Here is an 18,757-nt window from a genome sequence, read left to right as displayed (position 1 = left end):
ATATCTCCATACAACTTTGGTTAATTGCTTGTGTGACATCATTTTAACCTCCTTATTTTACAAAGCATGATGGGATGCTTAATTAACTAAGGAATCACACCTGTATGGAAGTGCCTTCCTTCAGTGTGCAGTACTTTGTATCCCTTATTTTCTCAAGGATTTCCTTTATTTTGACAGTTACCTGTATCTTATTCAACAAAAAATACCTGTTCATTCAGGTTAGTATTAAATAGTGCTTCTACACCTGCATTGCTTGCTGTTTGGGGTTTTAGGCTGGGTTTCTGTACAGAACTTTGAGATATCAGCTGATGTACGAAGGGCTATATAAATAAATTTGATTTGATTTGATTAATACATATAAATGTGCATTTAATGACTATGAACACACATGACTATGAACACACTAATTCAGCTTATAGAATCCGGGAAATCGAGGCAACTCTTTTCATAAAGCAAATATCTTAATTACAAAACCAAGAAAGCAACTTTAAAGCAGGTTAAATATTTATTTATTTCTAAATGTAATGTTCAAACTCATAAGATTGACAAATCAACATTTTTAACATTAACTAGCATCGTCATACTCATGTGATACAACATTTGGGTTAGAGGCATTTACAGAACATTTCCATTGTTATTGTTATGCTCCTATATCATTATTACCTTGAGCCATTGCACAACTAGATATTGACACCCCTTACTAGCACAAGTGTTAAGTCCAAACAGAACAAATGTCAATGTTATGAGGGTCATATTTCAGCTTCAAGTTTCTAGGAATACCATGTCCATAATATACAGCCAAAATACTAAGAAAAAATCGAAACAATGTAAGCACTTGCGATACAGTAACAGTAAGGCACTTCCTCTGAAGGTGGGTACAGAGGGGCCTTTGGCAGCAGCACTTAATATGAAACGATCCAAGGACTACACATAACTTATAAAGATATCAAGTTCCTTATAGTTTTTAATCCCTGATCATGACTCCCTGATATATCAGTTTTAGCGATTGTTCCCAAACTGCAAACCCCGGATCTTTACTCCAGGTGCACCAGAGAAAAGCACTCAAAATATTTGAAAGATTTAAAAATAGTATTTCAACCCCAACCCCCCTACCTGACAGAACATACTTAGCTAAGATCAATGAAAGAATGAGATGCAGACGAGAATAGTAAGAAAACAATCTTGCATTGTTTGGTGATAGCTGGAGAGATGGCTGTTTTTGGCTTGGGAAGACCGGGTGAGGTAACAACAGCCCAAGTGGGTTAGTTGTTTTTGATCAGAGCCAAGAACTCCTCCCGCGTCTTGGGATCCTCTTGGAAGAGTCCCAGCATGGCGCTTGTCACGGTCTTGCTGTTCATCTTCTGCACACCCCTCATCACCATGCACATATGACTGAAACACACAATACAATGGTCCAAACTCAGTTGTTATAATGAAAACAGATCAACCGGTGCACTCTTGAGAACAACTCTCTGATTCACTGAATGAATTGATCCAAAACACATAAAACGTAGGCGGTCTTAACAACCACCTGTCAGCCACGACATAATACCTGGCACAGTTTGTGTAGCATAGGTTTGCAATTCAATCGGGCATCGAAATACATGGAGCACTACAATGTAATTCACATGTAATACAAGACATATAGAGTACATCGTAAAAAGACACTCACGCTGCCTCAATGACGACTGCTACGCCTGCAGGCTCTAATGCCTCTGAGATTGCTGTAGCGATCTGCTTGGTCAGGCGTTCCTGCACTGTAGAGGGAACAACAGACATAAAGGGCAGAGGTTAACACTCTAGACGCACTCAAACCCACAGGCTTCCCTCAGCAAGCTGCTCGGTGATAGTGATACCCGAAATGACCAACGGATACTCGCCTTGAAGCCTCCTGCTGAAGATATCAACAATCCTGAAATGAATGAAGCAACAAAAAGGGGGAAGTTAGTGCAGAACGTGTGTGTGTGTGTGCGTTCATGTGTCCACTTGTGTGTGTGCGCGTGCGTGCCTGCATGCATATCTTTGGGAAGATGATAGCAACTGAATATGATCACTGACCTTGCCAGCTTGCTCAGACCAACCACTTTATTGTTCGGAAGATATCCAATGTGAACCTTTGGTGTCGAAACAAAGCACATAGTAGCAAATTGAATGATAAACTCAGAGAATGTCTGAACTATTAGATTTGTTAACCATGTACCATTGACATTAGCAGGATTTCAACGACAACAAAGGAAACCCAGTCAAAACTGTTCGCTGCTCTGGCCCCCCAATGGTGGAACAAACTCCCTCACGACGCCAGGACAGCGGAGTCAATCACCACCTTCCGGAGACACCTGAAACCCCACCTCTTTCAGCAATACCTAGGATAGGATAAAGTAATCCTTCTCACCCCCCCCCCTTAAAAGATTTAGATGCACTATTGTAAAGTGGCTGTTCCACTGGATGTCTTAAGGTGAACGCACCAATTTGTAAGTCGCTCTGGATAAGAGCGTCTGCTAAATGACTTAAATGTAATGTAAATGTAATGTAAATGAAACAAGGGATGTTCCTGAGTGTCAGAATGCGTTATGCGTATCAAATGATCCCAACTGCTGCTGTGTAAGTTCAAATGATACGCACGTATTGCTTCATGGCTTCATTATACATCATGGGTTTTCACCTTGCCAAAGAAGGGCACGAGATGGTGCTCACAGAGAGAGAACATTTCAATGTCCTTCACGATCACCATCTCGTTGTGGTTCTCGTCGAAGATGGCATTATTCAGGATGTCTGGGGAAGAAGAGGTAAGAGAGACAAGTGGAACAATTGTTTTACCCAACTCCAGATTGCAGCTTTGTATGCATAATGAGTTTTCCCTACTTGCGATCTCAATTTGCAGAGACACTGGGTGCCATGAGGAAAGTGTAAAGTAATGAACCACGCTCTTTGCAGCAAATAGAATATGACCCGATGAACACAATGAAAACTCAAAATGAACAGCTGGTCAAAATCTGAATTACACTTTGTTGCTTTCAATGATGTATGTGTCTATGGCTGTTTCCAGTGATGTTTAAAATAACAATGGAGGTCTGATATCTCCAAAGCTAAATGAATCGTGCACACATATCAACTTGCACTGTAGCTGTGTGGACAGTTTATCAAGACTATGCAGCCTGAGGAATGAGCAACGCTAAATTAGTTTTAAATAGGCTTGTGTAAATATATAAGACCACACATTAAATGCATAATAAAACTGTAAAGAACATATTGTTCTCCTTGTCGTTTGAACACCACAATCTACCTCATAATCTATCATATATTTTAGATTTAATGAAACACATTTACAACTATTTATGCAGGACGGTCAATGCTCTCACCCTTTACTGTCTCGTGATAACCTTTGGTGAGGAACTGCATTGCTTTGGCTGCCCGTAATGGTGTACGCAGTAGACCCTCACGTTCCACGTCTTCTCCCAGTTCTCGAAGTACGATGCCGTAAGCTCTTTCAATGGCAGATATCTTGCACACATCCTCTGACTCCTTGTGGGACTTCTCCTCCTTGCCCATCAATTCAGCTTTCTTTGCCTCTATGGATTTTTCACTGAACCCGTTGAGATATTCTGTAACAATTTTTCCATTGCAGACGCCGTTAATCTCTGAGGCTTTTTGGTACTCCATTCTAATAAAACTGAAATAACTTGATTCAATGCCCTGTGTATAAAGTCACCGCTTGTTGACTAAGTTGTGGTAAGAGGTGACACTAGACTATTGCTCGTGGCTTGGGTGGTGACTGCAGGCCGTATTTATGGGTGCGCCTCTAACTGTCATGCCCGTTCCAACATTCGTTACGGAGTAGGCACATGGCTTCTCAGGAGAAAGTGTGACTTTTTGGTCTGCAACCACCAGACACGATCATAACGCTGCACTAATTGAGGAAGGCATCTTATCACCTATGCTAAAAATCGATTTTTGTGGAAATCATGTGAACAATAAACCGTTTTATAACTAACTGTAACCCAGCACAAGTGTTGGAAAGTGTGAGACCGCGTGAGTGGAAGTCCCAAGTAGTCAGGCGTTACTCTCTGAAATGTGGGATACTGCAACGTATCACTGTATGACTAGTAAGGTACAATGTATACACTCACTGTAGGCCTATATGGTTATGAAAGGACAGAATAAATATAAACTCAGCAAAAAAAGAAATGTTCCTTTTTCAGGACCCTGTCTTTCAAAGATAATTCATAAAAATCCAAATAACCTCACAGATCTTCATTGTAAAGAGTTTAAACACTCTTTTCCAAGCTTGTTTAAAGAACCATAAACAATTAATGAACATGCACCTGTGGAACGGTTGTTAAGACACTAACAGCTTACAGATGGTAGGCAATTAAGGTCACAATTATGAAAACTTAGGACACTAAAGTGGCCTTTCTACTGACTGTGAAAAACACCAAAAGAAAGTTGCCCAGGTTCCCTGCTCATCTGCGTGAACGTGGCTTAGGCCAGGGCAATACATTGCAATGTCCGTACTGTGAGATGCCTAAGACAGCGCTACAGGGAGACAGGACGGACAGTTGATCGTCCTCGCAGTGGCAGACCACATGTAACAACACCTCCACAGGATCGGTACGTCCGAACATCACACCTGCGGGACAGGTACAGGATGGCAACAACAACTGCCCGGCATTACACCAGGAATGCACAGTCCCTCCATCAATGCTCAGACTGTACGCAATAGGCTGAGAGAGGCTGGACTGAGGACTTGTAGGCCTGTTGTAAGACAGGCCCTCACCAGACAAATCACCGGCAATAACGTCACCTATGTGCACAAACCCACCGTCGCTGGACCAGACAGGACTGGCAAAAAGTGCTCTTCACTGACGAGTCGTGGTTTTGTCTCACCAGGGGTGATGGTCGGATTCGCGTTTATAGTCAAAGCAATGAGCGTTACACCGCGGCCTGTACTCTGGAGCGGGATTGATTTGGAGGTGGAGGGTCTGTCATGGTCTGGGGCGGTGTGTCACAGCATCATCGGTCTGAGCTTGTTGTCATTGCAGGCAATCTCAATGCTGTGCGTTACAGGGAAGACATCCTCCTCCCTCATGTGGTACCCTTCCTGCAGGCTCATCCTGACACGACCCTCCAGCATGACAATGCCACCAGCTATACAGCTAGTTTTGTGCGTGATTTCCTGCAAGACAGGAATGTCAGTGTGCTGCCATGGCCAGCAAAGAGCCCGGATCTCAATCCCATTGAGCACGTCTGGGACCAGTTGGAATGGAGGGTGAAGGCTAGGGCTATTCCCCCCAGAAATGTCCAGGAACTTGCAAGTGTTAAGTTTGCTGGAAATAAACGCAGTTGACAGTGAGATGACGTTTCTTTTTTTGCCTAGTTTATTATGTAAAACAGGAAAGACAGACAGGTGTAAATGATAACGGACAGTGACTGGCAAGGGAATGGTAGTTAGGACCAGACCTGGGCCAAATACATACGTCAAATACTATTTGAACTAGGTCTGTTGGGACGGAAAATCAAATCAAATCAATGCTTCGTGAACAAAAGGTGTAGACTAACAATGAAATTCTTACTTAGGGGTCCTTTTCCAACAATGCAGAGTTAAAGATAAAAAAAAAAATAGAAATAGTGACGCAAGGAATAAATACACAGTGAATAACAAATAACAATAATGAGTAAAAATAACATGGCTAGATACAGGAAGTATACAGCACAGGAGGTTGGTGGCACCTTAATTGGGGAGGATGGGCTCGTGGTAATGGCTGGAGTGGAGTTAGTGGAATGGTATCAAATACATCAAACACATGATTTGATGCCATTCCATTCACTCTGTTCCAGCAATTCTTGTGAGCCGTCCTCCCCTCAGCAGCCCCCACTGATATACAGGGAGTACCAGTGCCGAGTCAATGTGCAGGGGTATGAGGTAATTGAGGTAGCTACTGTATGTACATATAGGGGTAAAATGACTAGGCAACAGGACAGATAATAGACAGTAGCGGCAGAGTATGTGTTGAGTGTGTGCACGGCGTCAGTATGCATGTGTAAGTGTATGGGTATAGTCCAGTGTGTGTGCATAGAGTTAATGCAAAGAAGGGTCAATGCAGGTAGCCATTTGATTAGTTATTTAGCAGTCTTGTTTATCAGTCTTATGGCTTGTGTGTAGAAGCTGTTCAGGGTCCTGTTGGTCCCAGACTTGGTGCACTGGTACCACTTGCCATGCGGTAGCAGAGACAACAGTCTATGGCTTGGGTGGCTGGAGACTTTGAAAAAATGTTGTGCCTTCTGCTGACACGCCTGGTATAAAGGTCCTGGATGGCAGGGAGCTCTGATGTACTGGGCCGTACTCAACAGCTGCCATACCAAGAGGTAATGCAGCCTGTCAAAATGCTCTCAATGGTGCATTTATATAACTTTTGGAGGACCTGAGGGCAAGTATTTTCAGCCTCCTGAGGGGGAAGAAGCACGTTCGTGCCCTCTCACAACTGCGTGGGTGTGTGTGGACCCCTTAGTGATATGGACACCGAGGAACTCGAAGCTCTCAACCCACTCCACTACAGCCCCATCGATGTGGATGGGGGTGTGATCGCCCCTCCATTTCATTTAGACCACGATCAGCTCCTTTGTCTTGCTGACGTTAAGGGGGAGGTTGTTGTCCTGCCACCAGACTGCCAAGTCTCTGACCTCCCTCTAGGCTGCCTCATCGTCGCCGGTGATCAGTCCTACCACCGTCGTGCCGTCGGGAAACTTGATGATGCTGGAGTTGTGTGCGGCAACACAGTCTTGGTTGAACAGAGAGTACAGGTGGCGACAAAGGACACACCCCTGAGGGGCGCCCGTGTTGATGGTCAGTGTGGCAGATGTGTTGTTGCCTAACTTCACCGTCTAGGGGTGGCCCATCAGTAAGTCCAGGATCCAGACAGAGTGCGATGTCTGGCACCCTTTGATCAGAATGGGTCTCAAAAACAAGGCCAGGAGATGTGGTTCCAGGTATAGGCGACATAAGCCGCCACTTAGGGTCCCCGGATGCTTTTTTAGGAACTCAGTCGAGATTTCAACTTACTATTGAGAGTAAGAATAGTACAATACAAATCAGGTGCAATTTTGAAATTTGGTTGTGTATGTCAGTCACTGACAGTCACTAAATTAGTCATGTCAACTAATAATTTTTAGATCGGTAGTTTTTGAAAGGGAGCAACCCACAATTCTGTAACGATTAGTCTATTCAGTTATCTAAACCTAACCTCCCGGGGGCCCCCATTGATTTTGCTAGTCATTCTCACTCGTATATTAACCCTGGCATAAGTTATTGCAAAATGTGTAGATTCGCAGGATATTAGCTTGCAGGTTTATCGTAAATTAACTTTCAAATGTTGATTTCTCTCCACCATCAAGAAGGGAGGCCACTAAAAAGTTTTGCCATGAGGTGGGGGGCCCCCAACCAAATCTTGCAAGGTGGCCCCAAAGAGGCTAGAGCCGGTCCTGGGTGCCACAGTTCCTAGAACATCCTACTACTGTACTGTGAAGGGTTGTGATTGAGGACCCATTAGGGATTATCAAACAAAGTCTGTTAGGGCATGGGAGGCAGGGGTAGGCTGGGGAGGAGGCTGGCAGGGCCCCAGTGGAGCGAGCCATGGTGGCAACCCATCAGGGACTGGTGGGGGCTCCTCAGAGGAGGTAGGATAAATGTGAGTATAACTCCACACTCATACCACTAAAATATGTACAGCTGCAAAGCCAAGAAAAATATTGTCACTTGTATCTGATGTAATCAGTTCTCACGCAATCTTGGTTACCCAGAAATACAATTCTCATGAAAGTTGTCTCTTGAATCTGTCCAGAAGAGATTAGTTCTCGGTATAATTCATCCATCGGATTAAAGGGGCAATCTTGGATTGTTACTTCTATTTTGGGACTTTTAAATCAATGATAAAGCTATTGATTCTTGAAGAGCTTATAAATGCCTCATAAGCTTAGTTTCACTGTTTTACACCCTCAAAATAAACTTATTTTACTCCATTGTTAGTATACAATGTAATTGTAAACATACAAACATAGCTTTAACCATATGCATTTGAAGCTAACATTTTGATCTTAAGGCTGACTATCCGTGAGATCAAAATGATAGCTTTAACCATGCTTTGAAGCTATACAGTGTCTGTTTACCAAAACATTGGCAAGGTGTTCATTTTGTTTGTTGTTTTTTTGAATCCCAGATTGCCCCTTTAAGACCGGATCTGCTGTTACCTAACATGGTTTTAGGTTCATCGTCGTTGTTTGGCCTCTGTTCATTCATTGAACTCAAATAAAGACAATTCAAAGAAACCATACACACATGATCCATTTGGCACAGCTTTAACAACCACTAGATTAAATCAATCCTTTCAAGCAAATTGCTTTACAAGAATTACCCTCATATCTGCCTCATGCAGACTTTTCTGTTCTAATTTACCAGTTTATCTATCAACATTGAATTTAAACGATTCTGATTCATTTTGATCCACAACCCAGATTGGACATACAGTGCAGTATGTCGTGATGGTAAACCTAGTGAAACCAATATCCTTCCACAAAGGGCAAAATTATACTAGTTAGGAATAATGATACAATCATAATGACCGTTTAAAACACACTATCTTCTGGGTAAATGACGGGAACATCACTGAATCGGGAGTTGAACTATAGTGCGATTGACTTGAACGCTGTTGTGTAGAATTTGGCATGTCATGTGTTTGGTAACAAGGTTTGACTACCATCAGACTGACTGACTGTCCCGTGTTTAAGGGGAAGTGAATGGCCACGCAGGTCAGGTCTGATACCGCTGATTTTCATCAGAATGTCTCGCCTCGCACTTTGATAATGAATATGGAACACCAAAAGAACTACAATGTTCAGGAGTTACTGTATGTACGAGACCAAATATTCCATAGGTCTAAGGTTCTGAAATGGTATGGACTAATTATTTCAACAGAATTTCTAATTCTCCACTTTGTCTGCCCAAATCACCCTTACAGGCAGGTAGCCTAGTGATTTAGAGCATGGGGCCAGTAACTGAAAGGTTGCTGGTTCAAATCGAAGAGTTGGCTCTGTAAAAAATCTGTTGATGTGCACTTGACAAAGACACTTAACAGTAATTGGCCCTGTAAGTCGATCTGTATAAGAACATCTGCTAAATGTAAAGTGTACACTTTTACGTTGTTAAAGGTAAGACAGCACACTTGAATGTGAGTCCTTGGTTCAAATCACTGTTTGCTTTTTTCCTTACAAATTCTCAGAGTTATTAAGAGTCAGAGGTTAATAAATCCCTCCTCAAAAGGCGTCTCCTCTCTGTGGGGGTGGAGGGTGGTGGTGGGGGGGCAGCAAATGAAAAGCTTTATCTACGCTGAGTGAGTCACATGAGTGTCAGAAGTTGATAGTATAGGCAGTGATCCACCCCACCCCATTTGCTGTCTGTCTCACCAGTGTCCAATAGAGGAACATGCACACTGTGCCAGCTAGGTCAAATGATATACTACTGCATCTTTCCTGTTTTTTAAAATATCATTATTTACTTATGATGAAGTTTTAGAAAGCTTTTCTTCTCACTACTTCACTGTGAAGCCAATGCCAATATGTGGTGAGCATTGTGGCAAACAAAATGATGCTCTGTGAGTGTAACAGTATAACTTTAGACCGTCCCTCGCCCATACCCGGGCGCGAACCAGGGACCCTCTGCACCCATCAACAACAGTCACCCACGAAGCACCGTTACCCATCGCTCCACAAAAACCACTACTTCAAGGTCTCAGAGCAAGTGACGTCACCGATTGAAACGCTATTTAGCGCGCACCACCGCTAACTAGCTAGCCGTTTCACATCCGTTACATGAGCAGTCTGCAAAGTGTTGTCCATAGTCAGTTAAGTCACTGGACGCAATGTGAGACTCACACAAAAAGAGAAAGAATATAGTGAAGTGATGTGACATAGTGACGTGACATATTTATTCATGAATAATGAATGAATAATAGGGACAAAAAGTAGTGGCCAAATACATTAATTTAACCTAGTTAACTTAACAGCCTTGGAGAGCATAACGTGAAGTAAAAAAAGAAGAAGATACAGTGCCTTGCGAAAGTATTCGGCCCCCTTGAACTTTGCGACCTTTTGCCACATTTCAGGCTTCAAACATAAAGATATAAAACTGTATTTTTTTGTGAAGAATCAACAACAAGTGGGACACAATCATGAAGTGGAACGACATTTATTGGATATTTCAAACTTTTTTAACAAATCAAAAACTGAAAAACTGGGAGTGCAAAATTATTCAGCCCCTTTACTTTCAGTGCAGCAAACTCTCTCCAGAAGTTCAGTGAGGATCTCTGAATGATCCAATGTTGACCTAAATGACTAATGATGATAAATACAATCCACCTGTGTGTAATCAAGTCTCCGTATAAATGCACCTGCACTGTGATAGTCTCAGAGGTCCGTTAAAAGCGCAGAGAGCATCATGAAGAACAAGGAACACACCAGGCAGGTCCGAGATACTGTTGTGAAGAAGTTTAAAGCCGGATTTGGATACAAAAAGATTTCCCAAGCTTTAAACATCCCAAGGAGCACTGTGCAAGCGATATTATTGAAATGGAAGGAGTATCAGACCACTGCAAATCTACCAAGACCTGGCCGTCCCTCTAAACTTTCAGCTCATACAAGGAGAAGACTGATCAGAGATGCAGCCAAGAGGCCCATGATCACTCTGGATGAACTGCAGAGATCTACAGCTGAGGTGGGAGACTCTGTCCATAGGACAACAATCAGTCGTATATTGCACAAATCTGGCCTTTATGGAAGAGTGGCAAGAAGAAAGCCATTTCTTAAAGGTATCCATAAAAAGTGTCGTTTAAAGTTTGCCACAAGCCACCTGGGAGACACACCAAACATGTGGAAGAAGGTGCTCTGGTCAGATGAAACCAAAATTGAACTTTTTGGCAACAATGCAAATCATGGTTTGGGCCTGCTTTTCTTCAGCAGGGACAGGGAAGATGGTTAAAATTGATGGGAAGATGGATGGAGCCAAATACAGGACCATTCTGGAAGAAAACCTGATGGAGTCTGCAAAAGACCTGAGACTGGGACGGAGATTTGTCTTCCAACAAGACAATGATCCAAAACATAAAGCAAAATCTACAATGGAATGGTTCAAAAATAAACATATCCATGTGTTAGAATGGCCAAGTCAAAGTCCAGACCTGAATCCAATCGAGAATCTGTGGAAAGAACTGAAAACTGCTGTTCACAAATGCTCTCCATCCAACCTCACTGAGCTCGAGCTGTTTTGCAAGGAGGAATGGGAAAAAATGTCAGTCTCTCGATGTGCAAAACTGATAGAGACATACCCCAAGCGACTTACAGCTGTAATCGCAGCAAAAGGTGGCGCTACAAAGTATTAACTTAAGGGGGCTGAATAATTTTGCTCCTTGGGATGTTTAAAGCTTGGGAAATCTTTTTGTATCCAAATCCGGCTTTAAACTTCTTCACAACAGTATCTCGGACCTGCCTGGTGTGTTCCTTGTTCTTCATGATGCTCTCTGCGCTTTTAACGGACCTCTGAGACTATCACAGTGCAGGTGCATTTATACGGAGACTTGATTACACACAGGTGGATTGTATTTATCATCATTAGTCATTTAGGTCAACATTGGATCATTCAGAGATCCTCACTGAACTTCTGGAGAGAGTTTGCTGCACTGAAAGTAAAGGGGCTGAATAATTTTGCACTCCCAGTTTTTCAGTTTTTGATTTGTTAAAAAAGTTTGAAATATCCAATAAATGTCGTTCCACTTCATGATTGTGTCCCACTTGTTGTTGATTCTTCACAAAAAAATACAGTTTTATATCTTTATGTTTGAAGCCTGAAATGTGGCAAAAGGTCGCAAAGTTCAAGGGGGCCGAATACTTTCGCAAGGCACTGTATTTCTACACTATGAGGTTGAAATAACACTGAAATTGTGAAAATTACGATAATGCCCTTTTTTGTGTAAGAGCTGTTTGAAAAACGAATCTTGAATTTCAGCCTGTTCAGTTGGGAGGAACTTTTGGTCAACATCATGAATGTGATCTGATTATAACAGAGTAGACCACTGACTGTTCATCTGGATCAGTCAACCAAGGCTCTGTATGTAAATATCTTAAAATGTGTTTCCTAAAGGCCCACACAATCAGACTGAGGGCCAAACGAGGCTCAGGCAAATAAATGATTACAAATGTATTTAGTTATTTTCATTTTGTATATGTATGTGTGTAATTTATGTAATTCGGGGCTTATCTGTAAACGAAACCATGGTCTCAGTAGGAATCCCTGATAAAGTAAATGTTGAATAAATAAATAGAAAATGTCATAAAGACACAGACATAGAGTGATCATTTCAAAATAAAATGACCAAGACTGCACGGAGGCATTAAGAAATGTAGAGAATGAATTTTTATCTCATCTACTATTCGCAACATCTCCATCCATGCAGAACAACAGTGGTATGCTGTTTGATAAGGAAAATGCCAAGAAACCTTCCCTAATAACATACATGATTAACTATTCAAGGATGGACAGTACTTCTTGCTGTGTCTACATTGGTTCTCAGACCTACGAACAGCCTATAATCAGGTTGCTCTAGTCTATTTGACTGGCAAGCAGGCACAGTATCTGTAAAAACCCAAGTGTATATATCGCAAAGTGAAATAAGTACTATTAGAGATTAAATCCACAAAACAATCTCATCTTCAACCCTTTCTTTAACTTTGTTTATGTGTGACCATATGAATGACTTGCAGGAGGATCGTCTATGTCACATGCTAGCCTGATGTACAACACATTTTCACATACACAACTTATCTTCACATGCACAACCATTTTTGCATAAGTGAGTTCCAAAGCTGATTCACATGTACTTGGTGTGCCTGCCATCCAGTGGCAAAGGGAAATAATGTGGTCCCACTTTAAACAAACGATAACTTATAAAGGCTTTATATAGTATAAATACTACACAGATCATCTAGAAGCTTATGCCAAAATGTATAATGGTGGTTACGAATAAACAAATAAAAGATAGAGGCACTATTCATGGAACGGCCCACATGTCTCATGTTTGTATCATCTCGTGTGTATCGTGTGTATAATGTGATTTTAACCATTTATGAGCAGACATGGTTCAAATCTCATGATACATACCAGATGTCATTGGATACACTTATCGTCCTCTATCTTTTTGACTACAAAACACTTAACACTTACGTATTTATTTGGACAGGGAAGCTAAAAGCTTTCAATTTGGCTCAATACTTCAGCAATGTGGATTTGAACTCAAATGTTTTATATGAGGTGACAGTAGAGAATGTCACCTTTTATTTGAGGGTATTGTTATCTGTTTTATCATTTAGAAATAAATGCACATGATGTATCTTATGACATATTAGAAGGTGTCATACGTATGTGGACAAATTCACTTGTAGTGTATTACATTGTGTCAAAAGTTTACCATTTGTCCCATATATAGTATGCAATGACGACATCAAGCTTGTGACAAAAAAATAGTTGGATATATTTGCACTTCGTTTTGGTTTTGGATTATGTTGTGCCCAATAGAAATGAATGGTAAATAATGTATTGTGTCATTTTGGAGTCTGTTTATTGTAAATAGGAATAGAATATGTTTCTGAACACTTCTACATTCATCTGGATGCCACAACGATTACTGATAATCATGAATGAATTGTGAATAATGAGCACCAACATGTGAAGTTCATAGGAGCATATGAAATTGGGTGTCAAATGAAAGCAAGAGTCTATATTTTGGGGGAATTAGGCATAGATACATTTTGAACCATTTTCCATATTTAAAATGAGGCATAATTAATGGTTTTGATTTCTGGATATGCAGATGGGAAAGGGGTCTTCGAAAACATCTACCAGAAAAAGTCTTAAAAGGTATCACCTGCCAAGTAATAAAAACACTTCATATTTAGTTTTGGAGAAAATGATTACCTTCCGTAAGTTTAATAAATACTGCCTTGTAATTCCGTTGCCTTGTAATTCCGTTAGCAAAAACCCATATATGATAACCCATATATCATGAGGGAGGATAGTGAAAGTTCACAGAAGTAACAAATAATGGTATACCTACCAATTAGTTATAATGATTTTACTGATACACTAAAAAGTAATTGCCTTACTCTGGGTAGGGCAACTCGCAATGCCCTCCTTTTGAAGGTCCTCAGATACATTTTTTTTGTAGGAACGCAGTTGGTTGAGGGTCTCAATTTAATGTTGCGAGTTAGAATAGTAGAACACACAAGGTGCATCAGCAGTTTCTCCTGTTAAGTCAGTCACTGATAGTCAGTCATTTAGCCCATATCAACGAACCATTTTTAGATTGCTAAATTATTTTATTATTTTATTTGAACTTGTTTTCATGGTCGAATTACCTGCCGGGGGACCCCATTGATTTTGTCAGTCAGTCTGACTCAGATATCATATTAAAAACTGCAAACATTTGTCTCCACCCTATGGCAAAACATATAGAATTGCATGAAATTAGCTGTACAATTGCAAACTCTTTTCTCCGTCCCATGGCTAAATGTGTAGATTGCAGAAAACTTGCTGTAAAAATTAAACATTTTCTCACTACCCTATTGCAAAATGTGTAGAATTGCACAAAATTAACTCTAAATCTGTGGCCCCCATCAAAGTTGCTCATCTCTAGCCTTACTCATTAAAACAATTGAGTAGTGGTTACTCAAATTATATACAGTGTCTTCGGAAACCCCTTTACTTTTTCACATTTTGTTACGTTACATCTTTATTCTAAAATTTATCCTTATCAATCTACACACAATATTCCATAATGACTAAGAAAAAACAGGTTTAGACATGTTTGCTAATTTAGAAAAAATAAAAGGGAAATATCACATTTACATAAGTATTCAGACCCTTTACTCAGTACTTTTTATTTTATTTTTAATTTTAGCCCGTTTTTTCTCCCCAATTTCGTGGCATCCAATTGTTTTAGTAGCTACTATCTTGTCTCATCGCAACAACTCCCGTACGGGCTCGGGAGAGACGAAGGTTGAAAGTCATGCGTCCTCCGATACACAACCCAACCAAGCCGCACTGCTTCTTAACACAGCGCGCATCCAACCCGGAAGCCAGCCGCACCAATGTGTCGGTGGAAACACTGTGCACCTGGCAACCTTGGTTAGCACACACTGCGCCCGGCCCGCCACAGGAGTCGCTGGTGCGCGATAAGACAAGGACATCCCTACCGGCCAAGCCCTCCCTAACCCGGACGACGCTAGGCCAATTGTACGTCGCCCCATGGACCTCCCGGTTGCGGCCGGTTACGACAGAGCCTGGGCGCGAACCCAGAGTCTCTGATGGCACAGACCACTGCGCCACCCGGGAGACCTCTTACTCAGTACCTTTTTGAAGCACCTTTGGCAGAGATTACAGCATCGAGTCTTCTTGGGTATGACACTACAAGGTTGGCACACCTGTATTTGGGGACTTACTCCCATTCTTCTTTGCAGATCCTCTCAAGCTCTGCCAGGCTGGATGGGGAGCGTTGATACACAGCTATTTTCAGGTCTCTCCAGAGATCGGGTTCAAGTCCTGGCTCTGGCTGGGCCACTCAAGGACATTGAAACTTGTCCCGAAGCCACTCCTGCTTGTCTTGGCTGTGTGCTATGGGTCGTTGTCCTGTTGGAAGGTGAACCTTTGCCCCAGTCTGAGGTCCTGAGTGCTCTGGAGCAGGTTTTCATCAAGGATCTCTCTATACTTTGCTCCGTTCATCTTTCCCTCGATCCTGATTAGTCTCTGTCCCTGCCGATGAAAAACATCCCCACAGCATGATGCTGCCACCACCATGCTATACTGTAGGGATGGTCGCAGGATTCCTCCAGATGTGACGCTTGGCATTCAGGTTCAATCTTGGTTTTATCAGACCAGAGAATCTTGTTTCTCATGGTCTGAGGTGCCTTTTGCCAATATCCAAGCAGGCTGTCATGTGCCTTTTACTGAGGAGTGGCTTCCGTCTGGCCACTCTACCATAAAGATCTGATTGGTGGAGTAATGCAGAGATGGTTGTCCTTCTGGAAGGTTATCATATCTCCACAGGGGAACTCTAGAGCTCTGTCAGAGTGACCATCGGGTTCTTGGTCACCTCGCTGACCAAGGCCCATCTCCCCCGATTGTTCAGTTTGGCTGAGCGGCCAGCTCCAGGAAGAGTCTTGGTGGTTCCTTCCATTTAAGAATGATGGAGGCCACTTTGTTCTTCGGGACCTTCAATGCTGCAGACATTTTTTGGTACCCTTCATCAGATCTGTGACCGTGATATAATCCTCTCTCGAAGCTCTACGGTCAATTCCTTCGACCAGATTTAGGGTTTTTTGCTCTGACATGCACTGACAACTGTGGGACCTTATATAGATAGACAAGTGTGCCTTTCCAACTCGTGTCCAATCAGTTGAATTTACCACAGGTGGACTTCAATCACGTTGTAGAAACGCCTCAAGGACGATCAGTGGAAACAGGATGCACCTGAGCTCAATTTCGAGTCTCATAGCAAAGGGCCTGAATACTTACGTAAATAAGGTATTTCAGTCTTTTATTTGTAATACATTTTCGAACATTTCTACAAACCTGTTTTCAACTTGTCATTATTATGGGATATTGTGTGTAGATTGCTGAGGATTTTATGGTATTTAATCAATTTTAAATAAGGCTGTAAAGTCAAGGGGTCTGAATACTTTCCAAAGGCGCTGTAAGTAGTACTCACTCAGATGTCAATTAATGTTCTTATCACTTAATGTTTTTGAGTACTGTAAACAAGTATTGGGTTATTGAGTAAATTTTACTTTATTTATCTGTGTTCTGCTAATCTAAAGTTGTTGAGTTTTTACAAGTTATGATTATTTCATATTTTTAAGTCAATCTAACATTTCTGAAATAAGTTGTACTTACTTGATTTCATTGTTAGTTTAAGTAAAGACGTAAAACAAAGTAGTAGTCAGACACATCCATGTTTGAGTAAAAACACTTGATTTATCTGTGTTGTGCTGATAGAGAGTTATGTTTTTGGAAGTTATACTTAAAATTGTTAGGTGACTGTTTTTAGAGGATTGTGTGTAATTTAACGTTTGTAGACTTTATGATACTTTTGCACAATATTGTATGCAAGTTTGAAGAAAGAAAAGTATATTTCTGAAACAGTATTAAGCGGTTTGTTGGGCTATGACGTCTAATTCATCATGATGAATTGGTATGAAAACCGTCAAACAAATTGACGTTCAATAATGAAACCACAAATTCCCACCATCAAAGTAATGTGCACCACTCATTATGACAGATGCTTACAGTGTACTGGAATGAGCATTATGCGCAACAATGCATGTTACGGTGGGTTCAAATCACAAAACTAAATTACCACTGAAATCTACTCATCCGAACAATTTACCAATGAATCACCAATGAATAATGGTTTAAGTTGATTGCAAAATAGTTGGGAAGAGAATTTCGATGTAGCGATTCCATGACACATTGTTTATGAACAGATCCACAAAACGACGCCGGATCCGACACTTTTTCTATTTAAATGATTATACAAAATCGAGCTAATTGACACGAATCAACCGAGGCACCCAGGGCCCACAGCAGCCTTTTTCAGTCTCCACGTTTCCAAGTAGTTGCCAGGCCACTTGATCGTCTACTCTGCTATCATTGGCGATAGGTAGTGTCTGTCATGCTGGGCCGTTGGCATGGACATTCCCTATCCGTATCCACTATCTTGAAGCTCACCGTTCTGCTTTACTCATTGGAGTTCCATGTTGCCATTCTCCACCCGTCTGCAATCTACTGAACGCCTCTTCTTTGCTCGGCTTTAACAGGAATGAATACCACGGCCGAAAAGAAGTGTCGGCGAAGAGACATTTTATCATTTTTAACATGTACATTGTCTTAGATTATTTGATTAGGGAGACCATTCGGAATGAAATTGAAAACCGGCCGCATACATTTTTGTGTTTCATCGACACCGTGGAGCTCAAGGGGGGATATGTGCCTGACTTATAGCCATTTTTTTGCAGACAAAGAGAGCTACTGAGTACTGGTTATAAAAGACAAAAGGGTAAGTTGAGAATACTTTTAACCACGATGAATTACGGAATACGTGTTAGCCATTTAGCTAGTTTCTATCGCATGATAACAGTACGTCTGTCTGTAATTTCTTGTCAGATTCGTTCATGCTAGCTAACTATTTAACTAACGTTCGCTAGCTAGCTAGCAGACCAACTCGATGTTGAAGCTCATGTTAGCATCATGCTAGCTAAATAGCTAGCCACCGTTATTTGGGAAATCCAGCATTTTTTTGGGGGTCTCTCTGTGAAGTTTATTTTTGTATAGTAACGTTACAATTGATCTAGCGATGTATATTATCACAACTCCCACCTGTCTAAAACCAATTCGTATTAGACAGCTCCTTACATGTCATGATGTAACGTTAAGGATAACTATTGTCAATGTCCAGTGGTGGTAGTAGTTGGCTAACTACAGTAACTAGCTAGTTTAGTTAGCTAGCTAGCCAGTGCTGTCTGACCCGAGAATAGGCCTTGATTTGGCACTACTACACCCTTTTAAATGGCTCTCTCGCATGCAATGCTAAAATATTCGTTTGATTACCTAAATATTAGCCGGTCCAATGCTAATCGCACAATTTAACTAATGAATATTGTCTTGAAA

The 18,757-nt window shown here is 41.4% G+C and overlaps 2 protein-coding genes across 3 annotated transcripts in view; one reads left to right on the top strand and one right to left on the bottom strand.

Annotated features, from left to right (window-relative positions):
• Positions 1-492: 492 nt before the first annotated feature.
• On the bottom strand, positions 493-17,906 carry LOC115113335 (GTP cyclohydrolase 1-like). 2 transcript variants are annotated; one of them, XM_029640863.1, is made up of 7 exons: positions 17,819-17,906; positions 3,360-3,602; positions 2,663-2,772; positions 2,059-2,114; positions 1,881-1,912; positions 1,673-1,757; positions 493-1,392 (listed from the first exon to the last, which is right to left on the bottom strand). In XM_029640863.1, the coding sequence occupies exons 2-7, from the start codon at positions 3,547-3,549 to the stop codon at positions 1,263-1,265; spliced, it is 603 nt and encodes a 200-aa protein (XP_029496723.1). In that variant the 5' UTR covers positions 3,550-3,602; positions 17,819-17,906; the 3' UTR covers positions 493-1,262. The 2 variants fall into 2 exon arrangements, with proteins under 2 accessions (XP_029496723.1, XP_029496722.1); XM_029640862.1 differs by lacking the exon at positions 17,819-17,906 and having other exon boundaries at positions 3,360-3,745.
• Positions 17,669-18,757, top strand: part of LOC115113334 (suppressor of cytokine signaling 5-like) — a 29,442-nt gene continuing 28,353 nt past the window's right edge. Inside the window, exon 1 of the mRNA XM_029640861.2 lies at positions 17,669-18,146. The gene's annotated coding sequence lies outside the window, so the exon portion shown is untranslated. The remainder of the gene's footprint in view (positions 18,147-18,757) is intronic.

This window comes from Oncorhynchus nerka, linkage group LG28 (assembly GCF_034236695.1).
Source record: "Oncorhynchus nerka isolate Pitt River linkage group LG28, Oner_Uvic_2.0, whole genome shotgun sequence".
In the NCBI taxonomy this organism is placed as follows: domain Eukaryota; kingdom Metazoa; phylum Chordata; class Actinopteri; order Salmoniformes; family Salmonidae; genus Oncorhynchus; species Oncorhynchus nerka.
Note: the sequence above shows the minus strand (reverse complement) of the source record. Positions and strands in the feature narration are given on the sequence as shown.